The 21,620-nt window shown below is 34.6% G+C and overlaps 3 protein-coding genes across 6 annotated transcripts in view; 1 reads left to right on the forward strand and 2 right to left on the reverse strand.

The window, feature by feature from the left end:
* Positions 1–10,391, forward strand: part of LOC117234817 (synapse-associated protein 1-like) — a 95,727-nt gene extending 85,336 nt beyond the window's left edge. For 2 of the 4 annotated variants that reach the window (XM_033496374.1, XM_033496375.1), the window contains 2 exons: positions 1,512–1,682; positions 6,959–10,391. In XM_033496374.1, the coding sequence (XP_033352265.1) occupies positions 1,512–1,682; positions 6,959–7,137 (350 nt within the window). In that variant the 3' untranslated portion in view covers positions 7,138–10,391. Of the gene's footprint in view, positions 1–1,511; positions 1,683–3,248; positions 5,536–6,958 lie in introns of those variants that run through there. The other 2 variants (XM_033496378.1, XM_033496376.1) reach the window with 2 other exon arrangements.
* Positions 10,392–10,611: 220 nt separating this feature from the next.
* On the reverse strand, positions 10,612–16,791 carry LOC117234815 (kinesin-like protein KIF20A). The gene is made up of 18 exons (XM_033496366.1): positions 16,646–16,791; positions 16,467–16,585; positions 15,860–16,382; positions 15,162–15,783; positions 14,653–15,083; positions 14,394–14,589; positions 13,892–14,324; positions 13,440–13,814; positions 13,253–13,361; positions 12,716–13,185; positions 12,355–12,648; positions 12,229–12,273; positions 12,085–12,168; positions 11,759–11,999; positions 11,299–11,681; positions 11,073–11,236; positions 10,858–10,984; positions 10,612–10,782 (listed from the first exon to the last, which is right to left on the reverse strand). The coding sequence occupies exons 3-18, from the start codon at positions 16,380–16,382 to the stop codon at positions 10,723–10,725; spliced, it is 4,557 nt and encodes a 1,518-aa protein (XP_033352257.1). The 5' UTR covers positions 16,467–16,585; positions 16,646–16,791; the 3' UTR covers positions 10,612–10,722.
* A 334-nt stretch (positions 16,792–17,125) lies between these two features.
* LOC117234802 (protein DENND6A) lies at positions 17,126–21,147 on the reverse strand. The gene is made up of 9 exons (XM_033496342.1): positions 20,378–21,147; positions 19,986–20,282; positions 19,639–19,911; positions 19,374–19,559; positions 19,061–19,308; positions 18,789–18,979; positions 18,455–18,723; positions 18,169–18,381; positions 17,126–18,076 (listed from the first exon to the last, which is right to left on the reverse strand). Exons 2-9 carry the CDS (start codon positions 20,133–20,135, stop codon positions 17,876–17,878), a joined length of 1,731 nt encoding a protein of 576 aa, XP_033352233.1. The 5' UTR covers positions 20,136–20,282; positions 20,378–21,147; the 3' UTR covers positions 17,126–17,875.
* Positions 21,148–21,620: the final 473 nt, after the last annotated feature.

The raw sequence follows: 21,620 nt of genomic DNA on the forward strand, positions 1-21,620 counted from the left end.
TTCCTATCATTGTACGTTAATGGCGATTTACACCGTTTATCTCTAAATAAACGAACAAATAAATTATTTGACACCACCGATGATACATATAAATTAGCAAAAATACGTAAAGTCGATAATAACGCGATGAAAAATTCCACGATAGTTATTCAAATCGAAAAATCTATATCATCAGTGCATCGGCCACTTCGAATTACGAGCGTGGCATTAATTCGAGTTAATTCAGCATGAAACGACGATGATGTTCCACGAAAATAATACGCTCTATCCACTGGAAAAATCGAGCTCGTCAGCACGTTGATAAAAAAAAGGCTTTCGGGAAAGCGCAAACCGTTGGCCGGAGTCGAAATTGCGGAATCAGGAGGTGAAATCCGTACAAACAATGGAATTCCATCCGGAGTGGAGGTGAACGAACCGGATAAAACGAAATACGAGAGGAGCCCCTGGGAGAGGAAGGTGAATAGTTTGGTGAAATACTGTCTGATCCTGAGAATGATCGCCCGTGAATGAGAATTCGAAGCCATCTTCAGGGGCTGTTCACCCCTTCTGCTTTCTGTCGACCATTTCCATCTGCCCGGTTTCCTCTTCTCTTTCGCGAAATGAGAATTCGATCCCGGCCAACGGCTTCGCCGCGGTTCCAACGACGACTTCCGTTTGTTCGAAGTCAAATCGCTGCGAGGAGGATGTTAATGCCCTGGCGTCTGGTTAAGTCGCGCTTGAAATTCGATGATCTTGCAGTCGAGAGTTCGTTCGAGATTGAGTTTGATATTTGTGCACATTCCCTGTTTATAAAGCTTCGTTTCTTGCTCGGTTTTCTTTCCTTTCGTCAACCCTGCTACGTTCTTTGGGTCATCCTCGATGCGATCGGGTTTCTTTTATCGTTAAAAAATTAATTTCAAAGAAATTATCAACGAATCCTTGTTAATACGCGTGACGCTTCATCTCGATTTTATTTCGATTTTTCTTTACGTATTAAGGGGAAATATTTTCACGAAAATAGTCGATTTACGTTATCGAATTTTATTAATATCGTTAGGATCGATTTAATTATGTTTATATCGTTTTAATATCGTTGTTCTCATTTCGTTGATATCGTTGAATTTCAAAAAATTACTTGCTACCTTTTCATCGCTATCTCTACCACGCAGATTCACCTAACGAACTATCTTCCTTGTTCAAAGCATTGAAATATTATTATACGTAAAATATCAAGCATCGTGTTGTTCAAAGACGGTAACAGGGTTAAAGCAGAAGCTTTATTTTTATTTCTTTTAGTTATTGAGAAACTAGAATTACATTAGACTAAAGAGCGCAGCAAGCTTTTGTACAGTTAAATCGATAAATGACACGCGCACCGCACGAACGAGCAGCAATTAGCTAGTTCGATCGATAGGTAATTAGAAAATTAGCAAACAGCATATTAACGAACGTAGTAGAGCTGTTAGAGGCTTTTAGCTGTTAGGCGGTACCCGTCCCTTCTAGTTTAGCCGTGAGTGTTGTCTTGCGAACAGTTCAAGTGACCACTGGCCAGGAAAGCAGCGGAACAGCGATGACCGGAAGTAACAGCGCGTTGGCCGATTCGCCAGGCCACGAATTCGTGTCCGATAGCATGAGGGTCTCGGACACGGACCTCGAAGAGGTCCGGGAAGGCATGAAAAAACTGGGAATGCAGCCACCTAAAGGTTAGTTGATCGTTGGTCGTCGTTAACTCTGCCTTCTGCCAACAATTGTATAGAACATGGAACACGATTTTGCTAACTCGTGGCATGGTCGTTAATTACTTCTAATATTTACTCGTATTATATTTAATACTGCAACTACCAAAGGTTTTTTTTGTAATTGCTACGCATATGTTATTTTTCATTCTCTCTCTTTTTTTTTTGTTTAATTACGCGAGGTGTAAAGGTAACTTTGATAGTGGAAAATCTCGATTAATATGGAAATACATTGACTCATGAAAGTGTTTAATCTCTCGTCATAGAAAACTTTTACGTACGTGTTATGTAAAATATTTTGAAATTTCATTAACACCGTAATGAAACACGGCTATCGTGATTATATTGATCAAATTTGAAAGCAATCTGAAAATATATATAGAAATTCGTTTACTTTGTACGTCCATAAATTTGTATTACACGTATAGTGTAAAATGATTGATTTACGATATATCATGGGTGAAAATTTGTTTCCCTTGTGTCGCGTATCTTTTTGCGTACATCTTTTCATCTTGATCTTCTTAATTTTATACCTTTGGTAGTTGCAGTGTTTCGAGAATGAAAATATGGTAATAATAATTGGAGAACATAGAAAATAGGAAGAAATTATATGAGCCATTTGCCACGAAGTGCCGGTGCTTTGCTGATTCGCGCAACGTCCTCGACCGAATCTTCCTTGACAAGAATTCGCGCGATGCACGTTGATTCGAAATTGTTCTGTACACGCACCTTTGGCGATTAGCCACCGGAACGTAATATTCGACGAGATGTGCCGCGCCAGTTATTTCATTACGACCACCAACGAAATTTTTGAACAAGAGCTACATGTATCCGTATATATGTTCGAAGAGGAACGAATTCTCCTTTTTGTTTCGCTCGTGCGCGATTTCGATGAATGCATCTATTGATCGGCGTACGAGCGAAAGTAAACGAAATTTTCACATCGCGGTTATACTATGGAAACGAACATCGAACATTTTGCCGTGAAAAAGAAAGAAAAATAAACTCGTAAGATAAATGAGAAAAAAAAAGAAAAGTTCCTCTTGGATCAAGCGATCTATGCCCAAGACACAAGGTGTCCAAGAAACACATTCTTCGTGAGTATACTCGTATAGATGAACTTGAAAGTTCGAATAATAATCGATCTGTCGATGTTCCACCTTTCTCTTCACCAGCGTTCTAGCTAACCACGTTGCGTCACGTCAGTAGTTCTATATGTGCTCGTTTCTGTCTTTGTTCTCTATCTCTCTCTTTTTTTTTAATCTATTTTTTATCCCTTCTTCGTGCGTTTAACATTTTCCTTATCAGTGTGCTTTATCATTCTTACTCGTAGGAATTGCTCGTATAGGATATACAGCTGTCCCTGTCCATGTTTTATTAAATTCATTCATCAGATTTACGTATGTTCCTCGAAAGAGTTTACGTTCTGTTTCTCGTTCTCTATGTGTTACGAACCCTGCTCGCCTCTCACTTAGAGTTTTATAATGCCCGATGTGACTAAACGACCGCTTTTCCATTCTATTCTGTCAACAGCCTAAGAAGAGGAATATCCCCCCGATAAAAAAGCATTATCCAAAGCACACCCCTCAGAAATAAATACGACAAGCTTCTTTCCCCGTCTCGAAGACCGACGTGAGCTTTTTCGGTTCTTGTCCACCATCTCCTCTAACCCTCCGTCGCATTTTTCGTATCGAATTCTTCTTCTCCTTCGTCTAACTTTTCGTTGCTATCAAGTTTAAACTGCTCCCAGACTACCACCCGCTCCCCCAAACTTGACACTACGAACGGGGACGTTCTCACGCGACGTACGATCCTCGTCGTTTTATTTCCCTCGGTTTGCTTTCTCGTTCTCCCTTCGCTGCCTCTCGTTCTTTTCTTTTCGTTGTCGTTTCTTCCGTTATCGTTTCCCAAAAACCCTTACGCGTCGACGCGATCTCGTGCCACGCGTAACGGACGATCAACGATTTAGGGGTGGGTTACGTCACGCGGTTTTCGTTCTGATCGATCGTAATTCTATATATATATACATATAGATATATATATAATTACAACGCCGTGATTTACTGCGACTGTCGTCAACGTGGCTTATCGTCGTCGTGTTCGTCGTTGATCATTTCGTCGCTGTACTCCGTCGATATTTATTAAATTGACGATATCTGTTGGTCGTCCAGTTTGATTCGAACAAAGTCACCGACGACCAACCCCCTTCCACACGGTTCTTTTCCGAGGATAGTTAATTTTGATAGACGCTCGACTCGAGACTTCGTTCGAGATAGAAGAAAAGACGAACACGAAAAGAAGAGATAGAGAGATGTTAGAGGAAGGGATTGGGGAGAATAGACGACTATAATAAGAAAACCGCGAGTAGAAGGCAGCGTTTCAGGAGACACGTCGGATTTGAAACGTGACAAGAAACGACGCGTTAAATATCGATGATAGCGATGTAGTGACACGCGATTAATGATACGCATGCTGAGGGGAGAGCAAGAGAGAGAGAGAGAGAGAAAGAGAGAGAGAGTAAGAGCGTGAATGAAAGGGAGAGAAAGAGATAGAGAGATCGTGTGTAATAGGTGCGTGAGGGAGAGAAAGAATGAGAGGACGATTCTTTCGAGGAAAGAACGTGGCAGAAAGAGGGTGAGAAAGAAGAAACGAAAGAACCTTTGGTAAAAAATGAATAGAAGAACACAAAAAAAAAAAGAGGAAAAGGGTACGTAATATACGCAAAGTGAAAAATCGTAATAAAATCACAAGCAAAGATAAAAAAAAAACTTGATTAAATGTCTGTATGTCTGTCCGTTTGTCTGTCGTCTGTCTGTCTTCGTTCTTAATCAATAAATATTGTCTCTTGTCGATTCTCTCCGTGTTGTAAAACGTTAAGGAAAACATTAAACACATAACGTAGGTGGAAAGAAAACGGAAAGAAGAAGGAGGTAAGGAAGGGAGATGAGAAAGATCGGCGAGAAAGTAGCGCGAATAGAGGAGAAGGACGACGCGAAAACTGTGACTCTTGAAATAATGCTAATGGCTCTTTCGCGAAATTAACGCGCTATCAAGCAGTTACTCGAACGAAAGAAATAAATAGCCAAATAAAAGAAAAAAATATCTGCCGATCGTAGTTGGTATCTTCTTCTTATAAAGGAAAAATATTTAAACGAAAAGAAAAGACAGCGATGGCAACAGAAAGAATTTACTAAATGTTACCGTAAAAAAATTAAGACGAAATAAAGAAAAAGAGAAAAAATATACAAATTCGTTGAATGACAATACGTGTTTTAAAAGAAAACCTAAAAAAAAAAAAAGAAAAATAAATAAATGAAACGGGGATCGAGGTGTAAACTTTCGTCTCGTCTCTCGTGGGTGTAGTCCTCGTAGTGATTTTCCTTCCGATTCAATTAAACCAATTTAACAGAGAGTTATCGCGCGAAAGATAAAAAGACAACCGGCCGGGGGCAATCCGTTTATGCGCGCGTCCACGTTCCAACGAGTGTCAAAAACCATGCGTATCGAAACAGAAAAAGAAAAATAGGAAAACATCGGATAACGAGGTTTCGCTTAAATTTAAAAAATAGAGTGTGTGTGTGGGAGAGAGGGAGATAAAGGGCAGACGTATAACGCAACGAAAGAAGGAAATCGTCACGACGTTAACGATTAGGGAGACGAGGTAACGTGAAACGCGGAAACGAGAGCGGAAATAAATGAATTTATACGCGAGGTTGTTTACACGTGGACGGACGCTTAAGCGGCGTAAACGAGCACGCGAGAAAATCCGCACGTGCACCGGTGCACCTGATTTCGAAATAAATAGAATAAAAAAAAAAAAGTAAAAATGAAAACGAAAAGAGATACAAGATGAAGGAAAGAATAAAAAAAAACAGTACGCGGTAGAAACAAATCGACGAAAAGGAGAGAGAGTAAAAATAATAGAAACGACCGTGGCACGAACGCGAAGCCTCGATGTAGTCGCGGTGTGCTATCGAACGTCGAACTAGATTTGACATGGAGAGCGCATGTAAAGACGAATCGATATACACACACACAGCCTGTTAGAGCTAGTTATAGAGACAGAGCGTGTATGCGAGAAAGAAAGAACGTGTATGGAGTTTCCGATGAAAAATTTGGTTAACTCAATTTTCTCTGTTCGACGCGTGAAAACAATTCGTTCGATCAGTCCGGAACGAATTTACGCTGGAAATAACGATAATTCGTACACGGTGCAGTTCGTAAGGTGAAACTTTTGGGCACGGACAGAGGTCTTCGTACAGAGGGATGACGATTCGCGATGATCGACCAAGTTTCGACGAACGGATTATGTGGGAAATTTCAGGACGCGTTTCACGTAATTCCCGATAGAATCCACGGCCAGTGGGCGTATTTGATTTAATCGCGTCAAAGGGGAAACGTAGTTTCTTCGCGGTTGGATCGATCGAGTCGGACGCGTTTCTCTCGCGTTCCGCGGTTGCTTCCGGTTCCGACTGCGTCCCTTTTCGCCTTCTTCCAACTAAAACTCTGGCGAACGTACGTCGCTTATCGTGATTTCGACCGACAGAAGACAAGATTACTCGCGTTAGAATCTTGGATACAACGTGTACGGGAACTAGGATGGTCGCGGTCATGTCAAACCTTGCAGGAGAATATTAGCAGCCGCGTACGCCGCGAACGAAGAAAGGAAAAGCGTAGCGAGACACGCCGGAAACCCGTCTATCCGGTTCCGTTTCGCGTTCACCCCACTTTTCTCGGTTCTCTATTCTTGTGTGTGGTTTCAGTTTTTACTCCCCTTCGCCCTTCGCCACCTCTTTTCTCCCGCTCAACCTACTACGCCCCCGTCCTAACTAACACTAACACAGGCACACGATTAAATTCCGACACACCGATACACTGAGGCACAAGGACTGGCGTGTCGCGAGATCGATGCGGAGAAACGGGCGGCCGGAGCACACGCTCTTGAAACAACTCGATTGTACGCGTGGAAAATCGTTTGCCATCTGTAACACACGAAGAACACACACACAGACACAGACACAGACACACGTACTACTGTATTCGTATAAATCGTTCGTCTAATACACATGAACACTGAAATACACAGACACCAACACATAGGGAAACTAAAAACGGCACACATACACGAACACGCTTACACCCAAGCGGACTCATCGGTGCATACGTACACTGACACGCGCCGAACAAGAGGCCGCGTGGCCCGCTTGAAACTAGCCTACAACGCTGCTTGTGAATCTCCGCAGAAGAAGATTGGGAACGCGAATTGGAGGCGGAACTGAAGGATTACGAGGTAGTAACAGGTAACGAGGAGAGGAACAGCAACGCGACGCCGATCAGAAACAGCGGCGCGTTGGATAAGGACGATTGGGAGAAACAGATCGACGAGTTGCTGGCCAACGAGGACGACGAGGACCTCAAGTGAGCCGAGAGATTGTTCGCGGTGGACCGGATAGTGGCGATCTCGTCGCGTTTCGAGATCATCCTGCGTTAGAAAAGGGAGATTGAGAGTGTGTGAGATCACCGGGTGGATTGTCGCGTCTTTCCTTCGCGGAGATCTTCCTCCGATTGTTCGAAGAGGGGCAAAGGATGAAAGACTCTTGGAACAGGGGGATCTTGTCTTCTTCCCGCTTCCTTTCAGCTTTCAGCTTTGCCCCTTTTTCGCGATCGTTCAGACATCGCCATAAAGGGAGGAACGGACTTTTTGGGGGTGGGTCGATGATGTTCGAGACCGTCGATGCTGCGTCGAATGATGTGACGATGTAATAATGTGTACAAGGGAGGAAGGAAACGCGAGAGGGAATGAAACTTAGTCTGAGTTTTTTTTTCTTTTCTGTTTTTTTTTCTTTCTTTGTTAAAAGGATTGTAAGCGAGAGCAGGGGGAGAGAAAGCGGAAGAAAAAAAAGTTTGAAGGGGAAGAGGAGCCTGTTCCTCGTTTCCCCTTCGACGGGGTGTTTTCCTCGACAATGCGTGAGTACGTTTGCGATCCTCGAGCACGATGAAGATGAGAAAGAACAGAGAGAGAGAGAGAGAGAGAGAATAAAGGGGAAAAAAGGAAACGCGGGAAGATAAGTTGTACTACGGTGGTTGTAAAAAGAGAATTATTTCGTCGATCACTCTCGCTTCTCGAACCTCCGTCGATAATTCCATCCATCGATGATCCGTGAACCGTAGAACGGTGAACGGGTGTGCACACGAGACGATAGAACTTTAACGCTACACTTATGTCAATTGTTAAACGACTCGCTCTCGATCACAAGGGCGACTATGTAAGATTTACAGAAGAACAAGTTGAAAGAAAGAAAAACAAATTCCAAGCTTTCCCCTTTGTAATATCGATCGTTAATTATATTTATTGCTTAAAAGAAAAGAATTAATATAAATAAACGTATGTTACTTTCGACATCGAGCGTATTATGTAATGTTACGCGAAATGCACTGTGCTACGGAATATATAAATATACATCTATATATAAATAAAAAGAAAAAAATCAAAGAAGAGAAAGATTTGTTGAACGCTTCTTCATCGGGTTCGAAGGATCGACGACTATCCGAAGTGACACATTACACTGCCGTGTGCCGAAGGACACCGTTTCGAACGAGTATCGTCGAGTATCGTCGGCTATATTTTTTCCCCAAAAAAGAGAGAAAAACAACCCAGAAACGATGGTCAGGCGCTTTCACGCGCGACGATCCCTTGTCGTTGTTCGTTGATCGTGGATGTTGTATGCCAAAGATGAAATCGATTCGACGAGAAATCGCGAATGGAGAAAAGAAATTGATAAAGATTGACTTACGTTGATGTTTTTGTTAGTATTACATTATTATTGCCATTATTGTCATTATTACTATTATTACAGAGGCGCATTTGTTAATGTTGCGCCACGAGAAATACGTACGTTGTATTTTTAGGTTGAAGCTCATCCTAATATGTGTTACGTGTTTGCAATATCCGCGCTAATATCGTTGAGCGCGCGTTAACGTCGATTTGGAGTGAGCGCGTGACGTATAAAGGCTCGAGTTACCAATAGCACTAATTAACAAGAATCGATGATGATAGGAAACAAATAATCTCTCGACAGGATTTTCTGCGACATGCCGTCCAATTATTTCCTCGACCTCGTCGAACAAACCGGGTCGAAACAACAATTCTCGTTCGTAGACCAGAAAAAAAGTCGCGTTGGATCAAGTTTAGCGTTTCACGGCACGATGTTTTATCTTCGTTAAAGCGCGCCTTCGCAACGTCACGTGTACGCTCTGCGATCGATGAGAAAATATTAGAACGTTCGATTGTTGTACAAGGCGAAGGGTGAACTTGCTATCGATGCGAACTAAGGTCGAGAGAAGAGAAACGATGATACGAACGATCGTATATTTGGGAGAAAAAAAGAACGAGAAAAGGAAAAGAGAAACGGTCAAAAGAAGTAAGCATCATATTCGTATGAAATCGTTGCACTTCCGGTTCGGAAGAGGATCGTTTTGCGTGCGCCGCCATGTTGAGTCCAGATCTTTCGTCAATTCTTCCCAGACGTTTTCTATGTTAACCTCTATATGTGCGTGCATCGACCGACTGATTCGATGCATTTGAGAGTAATATTTAAAAGAAGAAAAAGAAAAATAATGAAATACGTTTATTTAGCTTAGAGATTCGTAAAAAGGAAGTAGAATCCTTTAAGGAAGACTTGATTCTGAACTCAACGCTGGTTCACCGTGTGCGCGTGTTTCACCCAGCTCGCTGTGAAGTTTTTAATTCGCACTAGTCGTTAGGTCGATATATGTATATTGTACGAGATATATATATTAACGTTAAGCTATCGCAATTAATCGGGCCTAAGTTCGTCAAAATGTTAATGAAAGACAGAAACGCGCGTTGTACGTAAACATTGTATATGGGCACGTTAAAGACCGAGACGCTTGGTAATCGTGTGATTTATCTTACGAGGTAACATCGAAGGAACGCGAGAGATATAGGCAAATTGTGGCGCGACGTTGAACGTGTCTTTCGTTGACAAATTGTTGTACATTATTGTATTCTATGATTCCGTTCATGGAGCGATTCTCGTGTTATATTTCTTGTACGCGCGACATGTTACAAGCGCCCGTAGAGACCGCGTTTTATGTGTGTTCTTTGCCCCGACTGACAATGAGACGTGAGGAAAAGTACATTTTCGCGACGAGTCCTTCATCTTTTTGGGCGGCCAGAACGATGGATCAGGAAAGTAATATATAATAATATGTACATGTCGATAAATGAACGTCTTTCCCTTCAATGGCCAAAACAACAAAAGAAAAAAAATGAAAAAAAAAAATGAGTATGAAGAAAAAATGAATCATCATGGTGTACTTCGGCAGTCCCCCTATTTCAAAACGACTCTGTGAATTGTGTAATAAAAACTATCCTATGGTACAGTGCATTCACTCATAAGAATGAACGTAAACCCGATACGTATATATAAAATGATATACATAATATACATATGAAAATATAAATAAATAAAAAAATATATATATATGTTGTTGACTCCATTGAAAGTATGATAATATATTATGAATATTAATGAGAATATAAGGAGGATAAGCATTAATTACGGAATTATTAAGAGAATAATTAATATAAGTGCGGAATGTAACAATAAAGGTCGTGTACCTCGTAAAAAATAAATTGAAAAATACCATAAATAAGTTGACAAATCTTTTACCTGTCAGAGTTCCTTCCAATACCAAAGCTTCTATGTAGGAATACAAAAAACATAAACTTGTGGAGTGTTAATGTTGTGGTATAATATGTAATGTCAATGCTTTTATATTTATAAAACTGCTTACATAATTTAATATTTTTAGAGTGTAATGGTATTAATAAAAAAGGCATCATATTTTTAAAAAAAACACGGTATTTTATTACGAAATACATTTTAAAGATACAAAAATACTGCTGCTTTTTATTAATTTGTCCTTAATTAGCACAATCTATTTACAATACATTAAACGATATAATATATTGCAGAATATATTATTTTCGTCTGCTTCTTAATTTACGAGTTGATACTGACGGTGTGATAGTTAATGTACTCTAAACAAACAAACAATATGCAAAATGTATAAATGATGTATTCGATAGATTATAGAAAAATTTTTAAAAACTTACCTCGAGCGGCTCGATATCTTGGAAAGATTCATCTTCTGTAATGTACAATTTCTTTTTACGGGTGTTTTTCTTCTTTTCCGAAGCTGTTTCCCGAGATGGTAAAGTAGTAGTGCGTTTTACACTTCGTCTAAAATATAAAAGTAATATGTTTCAGTATAAATTTTTAACTTAGAAAGACATACTACTCTTCTATATCTCATTTTCGTGTAATATACTTCGAATCCGAGCCAGAAAGATCGATCACTGAAATTTCATCCTGTTTTGGAGACGATGGTGTAAACTTCTTTGGTGGACGTCTTACTCGACGATCTTTAAGTATCACCTCGTCTTCAGATGTATTTTCACAACACTCTTTATCTTTAGAACGATTCTTTATTAACTACAAAAGGCAGTTATTAAAGAAAGCTTATTAAACTGTATTAAATTTTGCAATGAAAATACCTTTTGCTTTTGCTTTTCCAACTCTTCTTGTTGACTTTTTACTAAGCTTTCATACTTCGCCACCATTTCATCTCTATTCTTCATAAATGATTCCATTTCACGCTCTTTCTCGATCAAGCCATTCCTCAGTTCATCATTTACAGTTCTTAACCTTTCGTTCTCCTCTTTCCTTTCTTGAGCAGTTTGTTCTAAAAGATCTAATATTTTGGCATTTTGTTCGCTATGTTTAACGCGCATTTCTAACTGTTCGATATATTCTTGCTTTCGAGCAAGCATTTCTTTCGTATCTGTTAGATTCTTAATTGTACTCTTCATTTCTATTTCCATTAATTTATCGCTTCTGTCATTATTTTCTTCGTGTTTTTGTATCATAAATTTCATTTCTGTGAAAATGCACAATGTAGTAACTTTAAGGGGAATATCATTTGTTAAAATAACATACCATAGATACTGAACTAACCTTTCTGAAGAGAAATAATTTCAGCATCTTTCTCTCGCTCTTGTTCCTCTGCTTGTCCCAAACGATCTTCAAGTTGTAAAAGCTTATCATTATTCTCATCCAATAACTTTTGCAGTTGATCTTTTTCAGCTTGACATGTTTCTAAATTCTTATTTAATTCGCGAATTTTTTCCTGAAGCTCAGTTATACTATCAAGATTACGTTCTAGCTCTACTATTTTAGCGGCATGAGCATCGAGACACTAGAGTTTTATTAAAAAAATTATTAAATTTCACTGAAGAATATATACATACATATAGTATATTTATATGAATTTAATTAAATACCTGCGATTTGATATTATACTTTTCTGCCATGGATGAAAGTTCTCTTTGTAACTTATTTGTTGCTTCTTCATGGTCATTTTTACACTAAAATAAAATTAAACAGATTATATTACTGTAAAGAATGGTGATATTACTTATACATACCTTTGAAATATGATTATCAAACTCTGCTTGCAACGCGTTCAATTTCTGTAAATATATAATCTTTTTATTACATTTGTATAAAAATTTGTATAAAAAGTTGTTATAGAATAATAAAAAGTAACCTACTTCCGTACACTCACTACAGTCACTTTTAGTGAAAGGAAGCTGCCCATCATTCTCTTTACTCTCTTGTTCGTAATCACTAGTTTCTGTTTTTAGAAAAACCTTAATATTATTTGCATTTTTTAACATCTCTTGGACCTGCATTTTATCTTGCTTCATTAAAGAAAGTTCTTTCTGAAGCAAATCAATCGATTGTTTATATTCTTCTACATTAGCCTTACTTTCATTATTTTCTTCAACAAGTTTTTCTATTTTTTCTTCTAAACCTAATACCTTTTGGTCCGCTTCTTCTTTCATCTTGAAAATAAAAAAAGAATTATGCAAGCATGAAAAAAAGAGCATCATATTACATTTAATTACCAACCAGACATTTTTCTTCATACTGTGTCTTAATGTCATCGTATTTTACCATTAATTTTGTCAATTTATCTAATATAATCTCATAATCATCAGTCTCTTCGGTAAAACTTGTCTGGCTAGCCTTTTCTTTTATCATATTTTCAATAGTTTGACTACTTTTATTGAATACATCGTTCTTAGATGTTTGTAAAGAAGCTTCATTAGATTCTACGTGCGCTTGACAACTTATGTCTACTGTTTCTACCGTTACTTTCTCTTTTACACTTTCATCATTGCGGTTTTTAGATTGTGTACTATTCATTCTTAAATTACATATTTGTTCAGATATATCTTTTAACTTGATTTTGGCAAACTCCAGTTCTTGCTTTAAACTTTGTATTTCAGTTGTACTTCGAACTAATTTTTCTTCCAGAGCAGAATTTTCTTTGCCTACTGCCAGTACCGTTTCTTCCATTTGAGCATCGGATATATGTTCTGTAAAGTTAATAATATGTTAAATTACATCATGACTTTAAAGTCGTATAAAATTATGTATACATACCTGTCTGTGTATGTTTATTATTTGAATCCACTATTACTACTTCTACTTTGAGATCAGAAGATAAATTTTCTTCGATGGCAATATTTCTACCTTTAATGTCTTTACATTCCTATAAAATAAGGATTTATGTTATTAGTGCACTTAATCGATGCAGTGGTATATTTTAAAAATATAAATAATAACATACATTATCTTTATATTCCCAATCTTGTTCTATGTTCTTTGCAGTATCAACTGTTTCTTTAAGTAATTTAAATTCATTTAATAACAAGTTCTCATTTTCCAATTTACGTATTTGATCTTCCAAATCTTGTACTTTGTTTTCATAATTCAGTATAATTTTATTTTGATTTTCTAATTTTTCTTCAAATATATCAACTGTTTTAGTTTCTTCTGTTAAACACAAATTAATATGTGCAAGTTCTGCTTCTAAATCATCTATTGTTTCCTGTTTGTCATATAACTCTTCTTCTTGCTCTTTAATTATACGTTCTTTTTCTCTCTCTTTTGTAGTAATATCAATATATTCTTGTTTTGCTTCATTTAAAAATATCTTAAGTTTCTGGAATAATACACAACGAAAAATATGTTTAATATCGCGAAAATTATAAATATAGTATTAATTAATAATTACCATACCTTAACCTGTTCCTCCCTGGCAGATAATTGAGAATTTAATTCTTCTACATAACAAGTTGCATCTTCATCCGAACAGACATCCTTTCGAACTGCATTTAATAAATTGTTTGCATTTTTTAGATCTTCTTTTGACAAACTGAGTTCGAAAGTTATTTTAGTTTTTTCAGCTATTAAGTTTTGATTTGCTTCCTTAAGTTCCTTCACGCTATTTTTTAACAAGATGATCTTCGACGTTAAGTGTGAATTTTCAATTTCTAATTCTTGAATGTTTTTGGAGTCATCATCTAGATCTAAATTATTAATAGAAACAGACGAACGTCTTCTTTTACGACTATTAAGCTGTTCCAATTTTTCCTTATAAAAATCTTCAACTTGTTTTACAGACCAGTGAAGTACATCTTCTTGTTGCTCTTCCACGTCTTTCATACGATTCCTAAATTATATTTGACAAAGTTTACATGAAAAATGTTAGCACAGAGAAAACGAATGATTTAGTACATACTTCCATTCTGTTTCAAGATTTTTCATTATAGATGTATAAGTGTCAGCCATTTCTTCGCGTATCTGCAGATCGCGAGTCAATGCAGAACTTTTTAAAGTAGCAAGTTCTTTTTTCAATCTTTTATTTTCACTTATTAACTCATTGTAATCTTCTGACTGAGCATAATCAGAGTTATCATCAACTATATTTTGCCAGTCTATAAAGATAATTCAAAATTATAAATTCTACTGTAAATTAAGATTAATAATACAAGGCATACCTTCACTTTCCAGTTCTGTAGCATCCCAATCAGTTTCTGTTTTTATGCTTTGTGTAACTATTCGTGAAAATCTCGATTTAGTTTTCTTGCATACTTTCTCTTTTTCTATAACTATCTTTTTTGCAATAGCAGAAAAATTGAGCACATTTTGTGTTTCTATGTACAAATTTGGTATAGGATTAATATTGACTATTAAAATTATATACTCTTTTCCAGATAATGCTTTTTGAAATAGTCTTGTTAATTTTGATTCTCTGAATGGGCCAATATGTTCTATTTTCTGTTTCGATAACTGTCCATCATGAATGGTTTTTAAACATCTTCCTAATACTAGGAGACTTGTATTAATATTTTGTGCTTCTTTTAATCTGTCTCCAATATTTAAGGTTTTTTTTAATCGTTCTGATCCAGCCAAATCACAAAATGCAAACCTATCATTTGAGAAATAACAAGTAACAAAGCATGTAATTAATATCTAATAAAAATAAAAAAGATTATTTTCTACATACGTGCTAACTTCAACAGAACTGGGATCATTCTCAATATAATATTTCAATAATTTTATGGTGAATATACAATGTGATCTTGAACTTCTTGCATTCAAAGCAGTTGCAGCTACTTTCAAATTATATTGTCCTGCCATTAAAACTTGATAAGCCTCAGAACCAGAGTTCACACAAACAGTCTTTAAACCTTTAATAAATGTTCTTCCATGGGCATCTGTCGCTAATTTAAGCGGCGTTCTCTTTTTCTGACACTCATTTGATAAAAGATCATATACAATTTCATTATAAATTTCAGCGAAAGAAACCCAAACAGAATAATGTGCACCAATACATTGACTAGGTCTAATAGGTGATTCCTCTTGCAATAATTTTTGCATGTCTTTATAAGCGTTAATAAACTGATATTTATCTACAGAAGCAAATGTTAGTAGCTTGGTTTTTATCTCTAATTCTTGGGCACGTTCAAGAGGATCCAAAATAACAATATCACAGTGATTCATAGGTTTATAAGAAGGAGTAGACTTTGGTGTAATGTTTGAAAATACAAATTCTAAGCATCTTGGTATTATTCCAGGGGATGTGGTAGTCCCTTGTAATGTATAAGATTTCCCAGAATTTGTAGTACCTATGAAATTATATTAAAATGATTTAGAACATTATATAAATTATTATATATAAATTTAATTGTATAATATATTTACCATAAGTCATGATAGTACAATTCTGTCCATTTAGAAAATCTATCATTTGTTGCTTTATAGATTGTTCAAACAATTCCAGCTGAGTAGTTTCTGGTCCAAAGGTTTTAGTAAATGTAAACTTTCTACACACAATATCGGTACTATTGGATCTCTTGAAACAGCTGGTATTATTATCTAAAGTAGGCAATCTTGTGAACAAAGTAGTGGAATTAATAATTTTATATGCATCTTGTTGCTCTTCAGATAATTTCAATTTCTTAGGGAATGGTTTCATTCGTAAATATACTTTAACTGTTTGTAAAGTTTCTGATTCTGAATTTAAAGAACCACTTTGTACAGTATAATTGGATTCTTCACTTTGAGTTTCAGTGTCATAAACAGAAAGTAAATTTTTCTTAGTTTCCTTTAATACACAAGGTCTCTTTCCATAGGCTAATATACTAGGATCTCTGCCAAATAAATATGACATGTCATCTGGAGGATTATTATAAGAAGTTCTAATAGAATCTAATGTGTTATTCATCTACAAACATTTGAAAAATATATGTTATTCTTTTGTTATATTAATCCTTGTAATGGAAAAAAACGATCAAAATTTTATTCATACCTTCTTGTGATAAAACTTTCAATTAATTATGTCACATTAAAAATAAAATATCTTTGCGCTTATTAAACAAATATTGTTTAATGAATGGAAAAATTAAATTCTTCCTTTATTGCATACTTCTGAAAACAAATCTTATTTTTAAATAAACCAATAACCTGTTAACAATTTTAAATATATACCTTTTACTTTATATCTATAGTAGTCACTTATGAAACGTTAGATTAATACCTGCTTTCACATGCTATATGAAAATTTAAACAATCAAAACAAAGTAAATATTAACGCATATTTCTTTCACAGAAAGCTCGGGAATCCACAACCACAACAAACGGTTAGTATTTTATTTTAAAATCTTGTCGTGAGAATACTTTCTTCGGATTGGTACAATTTTCGATGGACATATTATTACCGCGCTCAGTATATAACCAATAAAAATCAAGATATACTTTTAACGACCAATAAGAGTGAAGATAGAAAACTGTGTTCTGATTTGACAAAACGTACCTACCTTGTACTTAAAAATATAAAATTTAGTTAAAGCAATTATATTAAAAAAAAATAGTACATATAAGCAATATATAGAAATAGTTTAAATGTAAGAAATTAAGTAATGATTCCTCTTAATTAGATAAGGTGATTATAATAAACATGTGCATAACCACATTATTAAAATAAATCTTTATTACATTTATCATTCATATCAATATTTACAGATCTCAAATTAAACACATATGTACATATAGCAGTTAGTACTCTCTTTTTTATGTTACCTTCACATACGATGACAATCTATAATAACTTTTGGAATAAAAAATATATTTTTTGGACGTTCAAAAAAGGAGTCCAATATTATTAAAAACTGTTTAAATTAAACGATGGTTAGAGGAAGAGACATGGTTATACAACGTAGATATAAATTGTAAAATATTAGAAAACAATATAATCATTTACACAAAAGAAACATGATAAATATACCTAACATTTTATAATTGTAGGAATACTAACGTGAGCTCATAAGTCTTTTGTTGCACCTATGAAATATTTCACGCACCATTATTGACTTTTGTATCACGTTTCATGTTACATATAAAAAGAATATTTCATCCTATAATATCCACTTCAGAGTATTTAATCATTTGAATCAACAATGGAATTACAAGTAAAAATAAATTACTTTTTCCAAAGTACATCAACACAGTTATTTTTCTACATTTTTATGTCTTTTATGTCTTTTACACATTTTAGTCATTATTTTTTTCATTCAAGTCAATTTTTTATTATGTATCAACAACGTCAACTGTTGGAAATATTTTCAAGCTAATTCTTTCATCACATGTTGATAGCTTTAAATTGTTTTTAAATGGAGATACCATTTAACGAGTTTTAAAATTAATACAGTAATCGTAATGTCAAGATTCATGATTCAGAATGCCTTTTAAATCATCTGGCAATGTATGTGTGATGTCATTTATTCTTTCTTGAAGTTTTTCCCTTACAGAATTACCTATAGGTACTTCATCAACGTAAGTCTTTTCTAATTTCTGCCGAATTCTAAGAATCATATCTACCAATTCTACTTCCTGTTTTCCTTGCACCCAGGTTTTTAAATCCTACAATAATGGTAATTTGTTTAAGAAATAAAACAAATAAACATTTTTATTTTTAAAAACAGATCAAATTTTTATATTGAACGCGAACATACCGCTTGTGATAATGCCTCAAGTTGTATAACTTGTAACTTTTGTGATAATTCTGTGTATCTAGTATGAAACCAACCAGAAAAATTAGGTGAACGGAAAAATCGTCGATATAATCCTACCCAATCTCCTTTTATGCCTGTGGTTAATTGTGGCCCAGCACTACTTAAAGTAGCTAAGAAATCGTTTGGATTAAATAATTCAGGTATGGGTGTAGCCTAAAATAATTATAACATATGTATATTATAGTTCCAACTGTTTAAAACATTCAACAAACAAAATGATAATTACTTTAAAAGGTGATATGTCCTTTTGTAATGGCATAAGACTTGCAATATATCTTTCAAGAGGTATCATAAAACTTTCAGTCAATTCTATCAAATGACGTTTTAAAAGAGCTGTTTGCACTTCCCCTGGCCTCTTTGTTTGGATACCTCTAAATAATTTCTTCAATATAGTTTTATCCTTCTGAAGGAAAGGTTTATACTGAGTATAAACTCCTGGCTTTGAATCTAATATTTTGAGATTCTCTGATTTCTTTATTTTGTACCTTTGATTCTCTAAAATATAAAAAATATTTATTAAATATATTAAAAATATGTATATACTGTTTCATAGAACTTACCATTACTAGTTCCATTACTTATTCTTATAATATGAGGCCAATGCTGTAGAGTTTTGGCAAAAAATGGATTTGTTACACCTAATATTACAGCAGGTGGTGATGGAGCATCTGTAGTATATTCTTTAAATTCAGAATCATGAATTGTAAAATAAGGTCGGTGATCAGCACAATATTTTAGTGGTGCAATCATCCTAAAAAATAGCGTATTTTTTTATTTCATTTTCTTATTAAAATTATTTTTAACTATTTAAGAAATATAATAAAATACTCACGCAATAAGTGCTTGGACCATTTCAGAGCAACCAGTAGGTGAACCAGCCATAACAACAATTGGTTCACTAAGTAATACTAATTCCCATAATAAATGTACATAACTTACAACACTAGCTAAACTTCTAAACATATCTCCTTCATTGGCAGATGTTAAAATTAGTCTTCGAGTTGCATGAAAATTTGGCGCATGATCCATGGCAGCAATTGTAGGTGCAGTTGCTTTATAGTTTTGATTTGGAATATATGTCTAAAATATGAAGAATGAAAAATAACATATGGTGGAAATACGAATTACGATGTATCAACTTTTACCTGAAATAAAACACCTATAAGTGGTAAATGCACTACTTGGCCTGGTATTGGAGGAGGCCATTGATCAATTTCTCTTACAATAGCTTCCATCACTGCATTGCCCATTTCAAAAAATTCAGGTGCAATTAAAGCACACAATTCACCAAAGAGATTCACAAATGGCAGTTTTGTAATTATAACAATACTCTAGCATATAAATAAAGTTATTATTTATGCTTCAAGATCCTGTATTTACATCTTTATTATTTTAGTATATAAAATAAACCTTTTGGAAATATCCTCTTGGAAGAGACTTATCTTTCACTTGACGAAAGTATACATAACCCCAATAATAATCTTTATCACATTGTAAAAATGGAGGTGACTTTCTATCGTATTCTTTTAAGGCTTTAGTCTCTTGAAGGATAGCTCCACTCTGTCTTATTCTGACATGATATTGTGTATCTCCCATACAACCAGAGTTAGAATCGGGAAAAGCAAGATAACAAACATTAGATCTCTCTTGTTCAGATAGTTTGATATGAGATGGATATATAGCCTGTGTAAAAGAAAAACAGTTTATAAATAAATAATTGTATTAAAAATTAAATATAAAATGTAATAAAAGGGTACCTCTATAGCTTGACCTAATTCAAGATCAAAAGTAACAATACACATGCAATGTACCCAATTATGAAAACGTTCCCATTTTTCATATATCATTTCTTCTTGACTACTTATAGTATCCATTCTCCTAGTTCTTGAACAAGAGGCAACTGACATCTTCTAAGAATTTGGTTAACATAACCACATGCATATATTAGGGAACATGTCACCTTGATATCTTATTAAGTGACAAATTTAAAAACTTCTGTTTAATTTACAACTTAATATGTGTGTGTTATATTTCCTATAAAGGAATTTGGATATCTGAAAACATATTAAAATATTATATTTTATACTTTTATGCTATATATTATATTATACAATATGTTAGCTTATATGTTCATCAATAAAGAACTTACAACTTTATTTAAGGTACACATTATTCCGTGCTTTTGGATTAAAATTGTTTCCTAGATAGTTTTTCTTTCTATTTTAATAATCTCATAATTACTTTTAACTTCAGCATATATATATACATATATTTTTACCCTGTTTAATGATATTTAAAAACATTTAATACACTTATGCACTTTGTTTACTATCATTGAGAACAAGGATCAAAATGTCAGGGAAGAATGTTAATTGAACAATGAAAAAACTCAGGTATCAAAAACACGAGGGTCATTACATATACACTTATTTCATTATTCTTTACTATTTACACACAATTGTTAAAATGCCCACGTGTTTTCCATCTTGTAATAATAATATTCTGCCAAACATGTTAATTTGATTTCGAAAACGATGGTGTGGCAATGAAAATGTTCATGAATAACGTTTACACCAGTACTTTTCTTCGATGAAAGTATCTCCGTATGTACGTATTTAACGTTTGGTTTCGCTTTATTGGAGAAAGTCTTCATAATGCTCAGTATCTATAACAATAGTTTCATAACCTCCCAAATCAAACATGTACGTATTTTCAGAAATTTGATTTATCTGAGCGCGTCAATCTTGTCAGATAACATCAAATCAAAGATATATTGCTTACAAACAGATTGCAATCAGTACAATTCTACCTCGCACTTTAGTCATGAGAGATTTGCTTATACCTTATGTCCCTAATAGTAATATTCAACCATAGCAGTACTGACCCTTTGTTAACTCGAATTATAAACTGATGTATGTATATATCTATATACAAATCTCAATAGATACCAAATTTGCTTTTTGCAATATTTATACTTTCTAAAATGTTTAAAGATGAAACTACAAGAAACAAACATAATTGTTTTATTTTTCGTTTTCAACCGCATTATATTTCATTCATTTCAGTTCCTTACGAATATCGAAAAGAATACTAAAAATGTTAAGAACTATTTTCCTATCGTTCTCGTTTATATTGTACATAACATACACATAAACATTCAATTTTCATATCATAGAATTTTTATTTTAACGAATAATAAATTTTATATATATATATATTAGAAAGAATATATTAATTTACCTCTAACAATAAAGATATTAAAACTATCATAAGAAAATAATAAGTAAAAGTTTTAATTGTCAAGTGTATTATTGTATAGGGCATTATACGAATGAATTTCGTTAATGCATACATAATAAATATATATATATGTTTCTTTATATGAATCAATA

The sequence above is a fragment of the Bombus vosnesenskii genome, unplaced genomic scaffold (genome assembly GCF_011952255.1).
Source record: "Bombus vosnesenskii isolate JDL3184/JDL3185 unplaced genomic scaffold, Bvos_JDL3184-5_v1.1 scf7180000013309, whole genome shotgun sequence".
NCBI lineage: Eukaryota > Metazoa > Arthropoda > Insecta > Hymenoptera > Apidae > Bombus > Bombus vosnesenskii.

What these genes read in the sequence shown, in the direction of transcription:
- LOC117234815 (XM_033496366.1), bottom strand. Translation starts at nt 16,382, where the DNA reads ATGAATAACACATTAGATTCTATTAGAACTTCTTATAATAATCCTCCA. An exon ending in AATCTTGAAACAGAATGGAA is followed by an intron (nt 14,325 to 14,393) that starts GTATGTACTAAA and finishes AATATAATTTAG; the next exon opens with GAATCGTATGAAAGACGTGG. An exon ending in AGTATAATATCAAATCGCAG is followed by an intron (nt 12,000 to 12,084) that starts GTATTTAATTAA and finishes ATAAAACTCTAG; the next exon opens with TGTCTCGATGCTCATGCCGC.
- LOC117234802 (XM_033496342.1), bottom strand. Translation starts at nt 20,135, where the DNA reads ATGTCAGTTGCCTCTTGTTCAAGAACTAGGAGAATGGATACTATAAGT. An exon ending in TTATAGGTGTTTTATTTCAG is followed by an intron (nt 19,309 to 19,373) that starts GTAAAAGTTGAT and finishes TTCATATTTTAG; the next exon opens with ACATATATTCCAAATCAAAA. An exon ending in ATGGTCCAAGCACTTATTGC is followed by an intron (nt 18,980 to 19,060) that starts GTGAGTATTTTA and finishes GCTATTTTTTAG; the next exon opens with GATGATTGCACCACTAAAAT.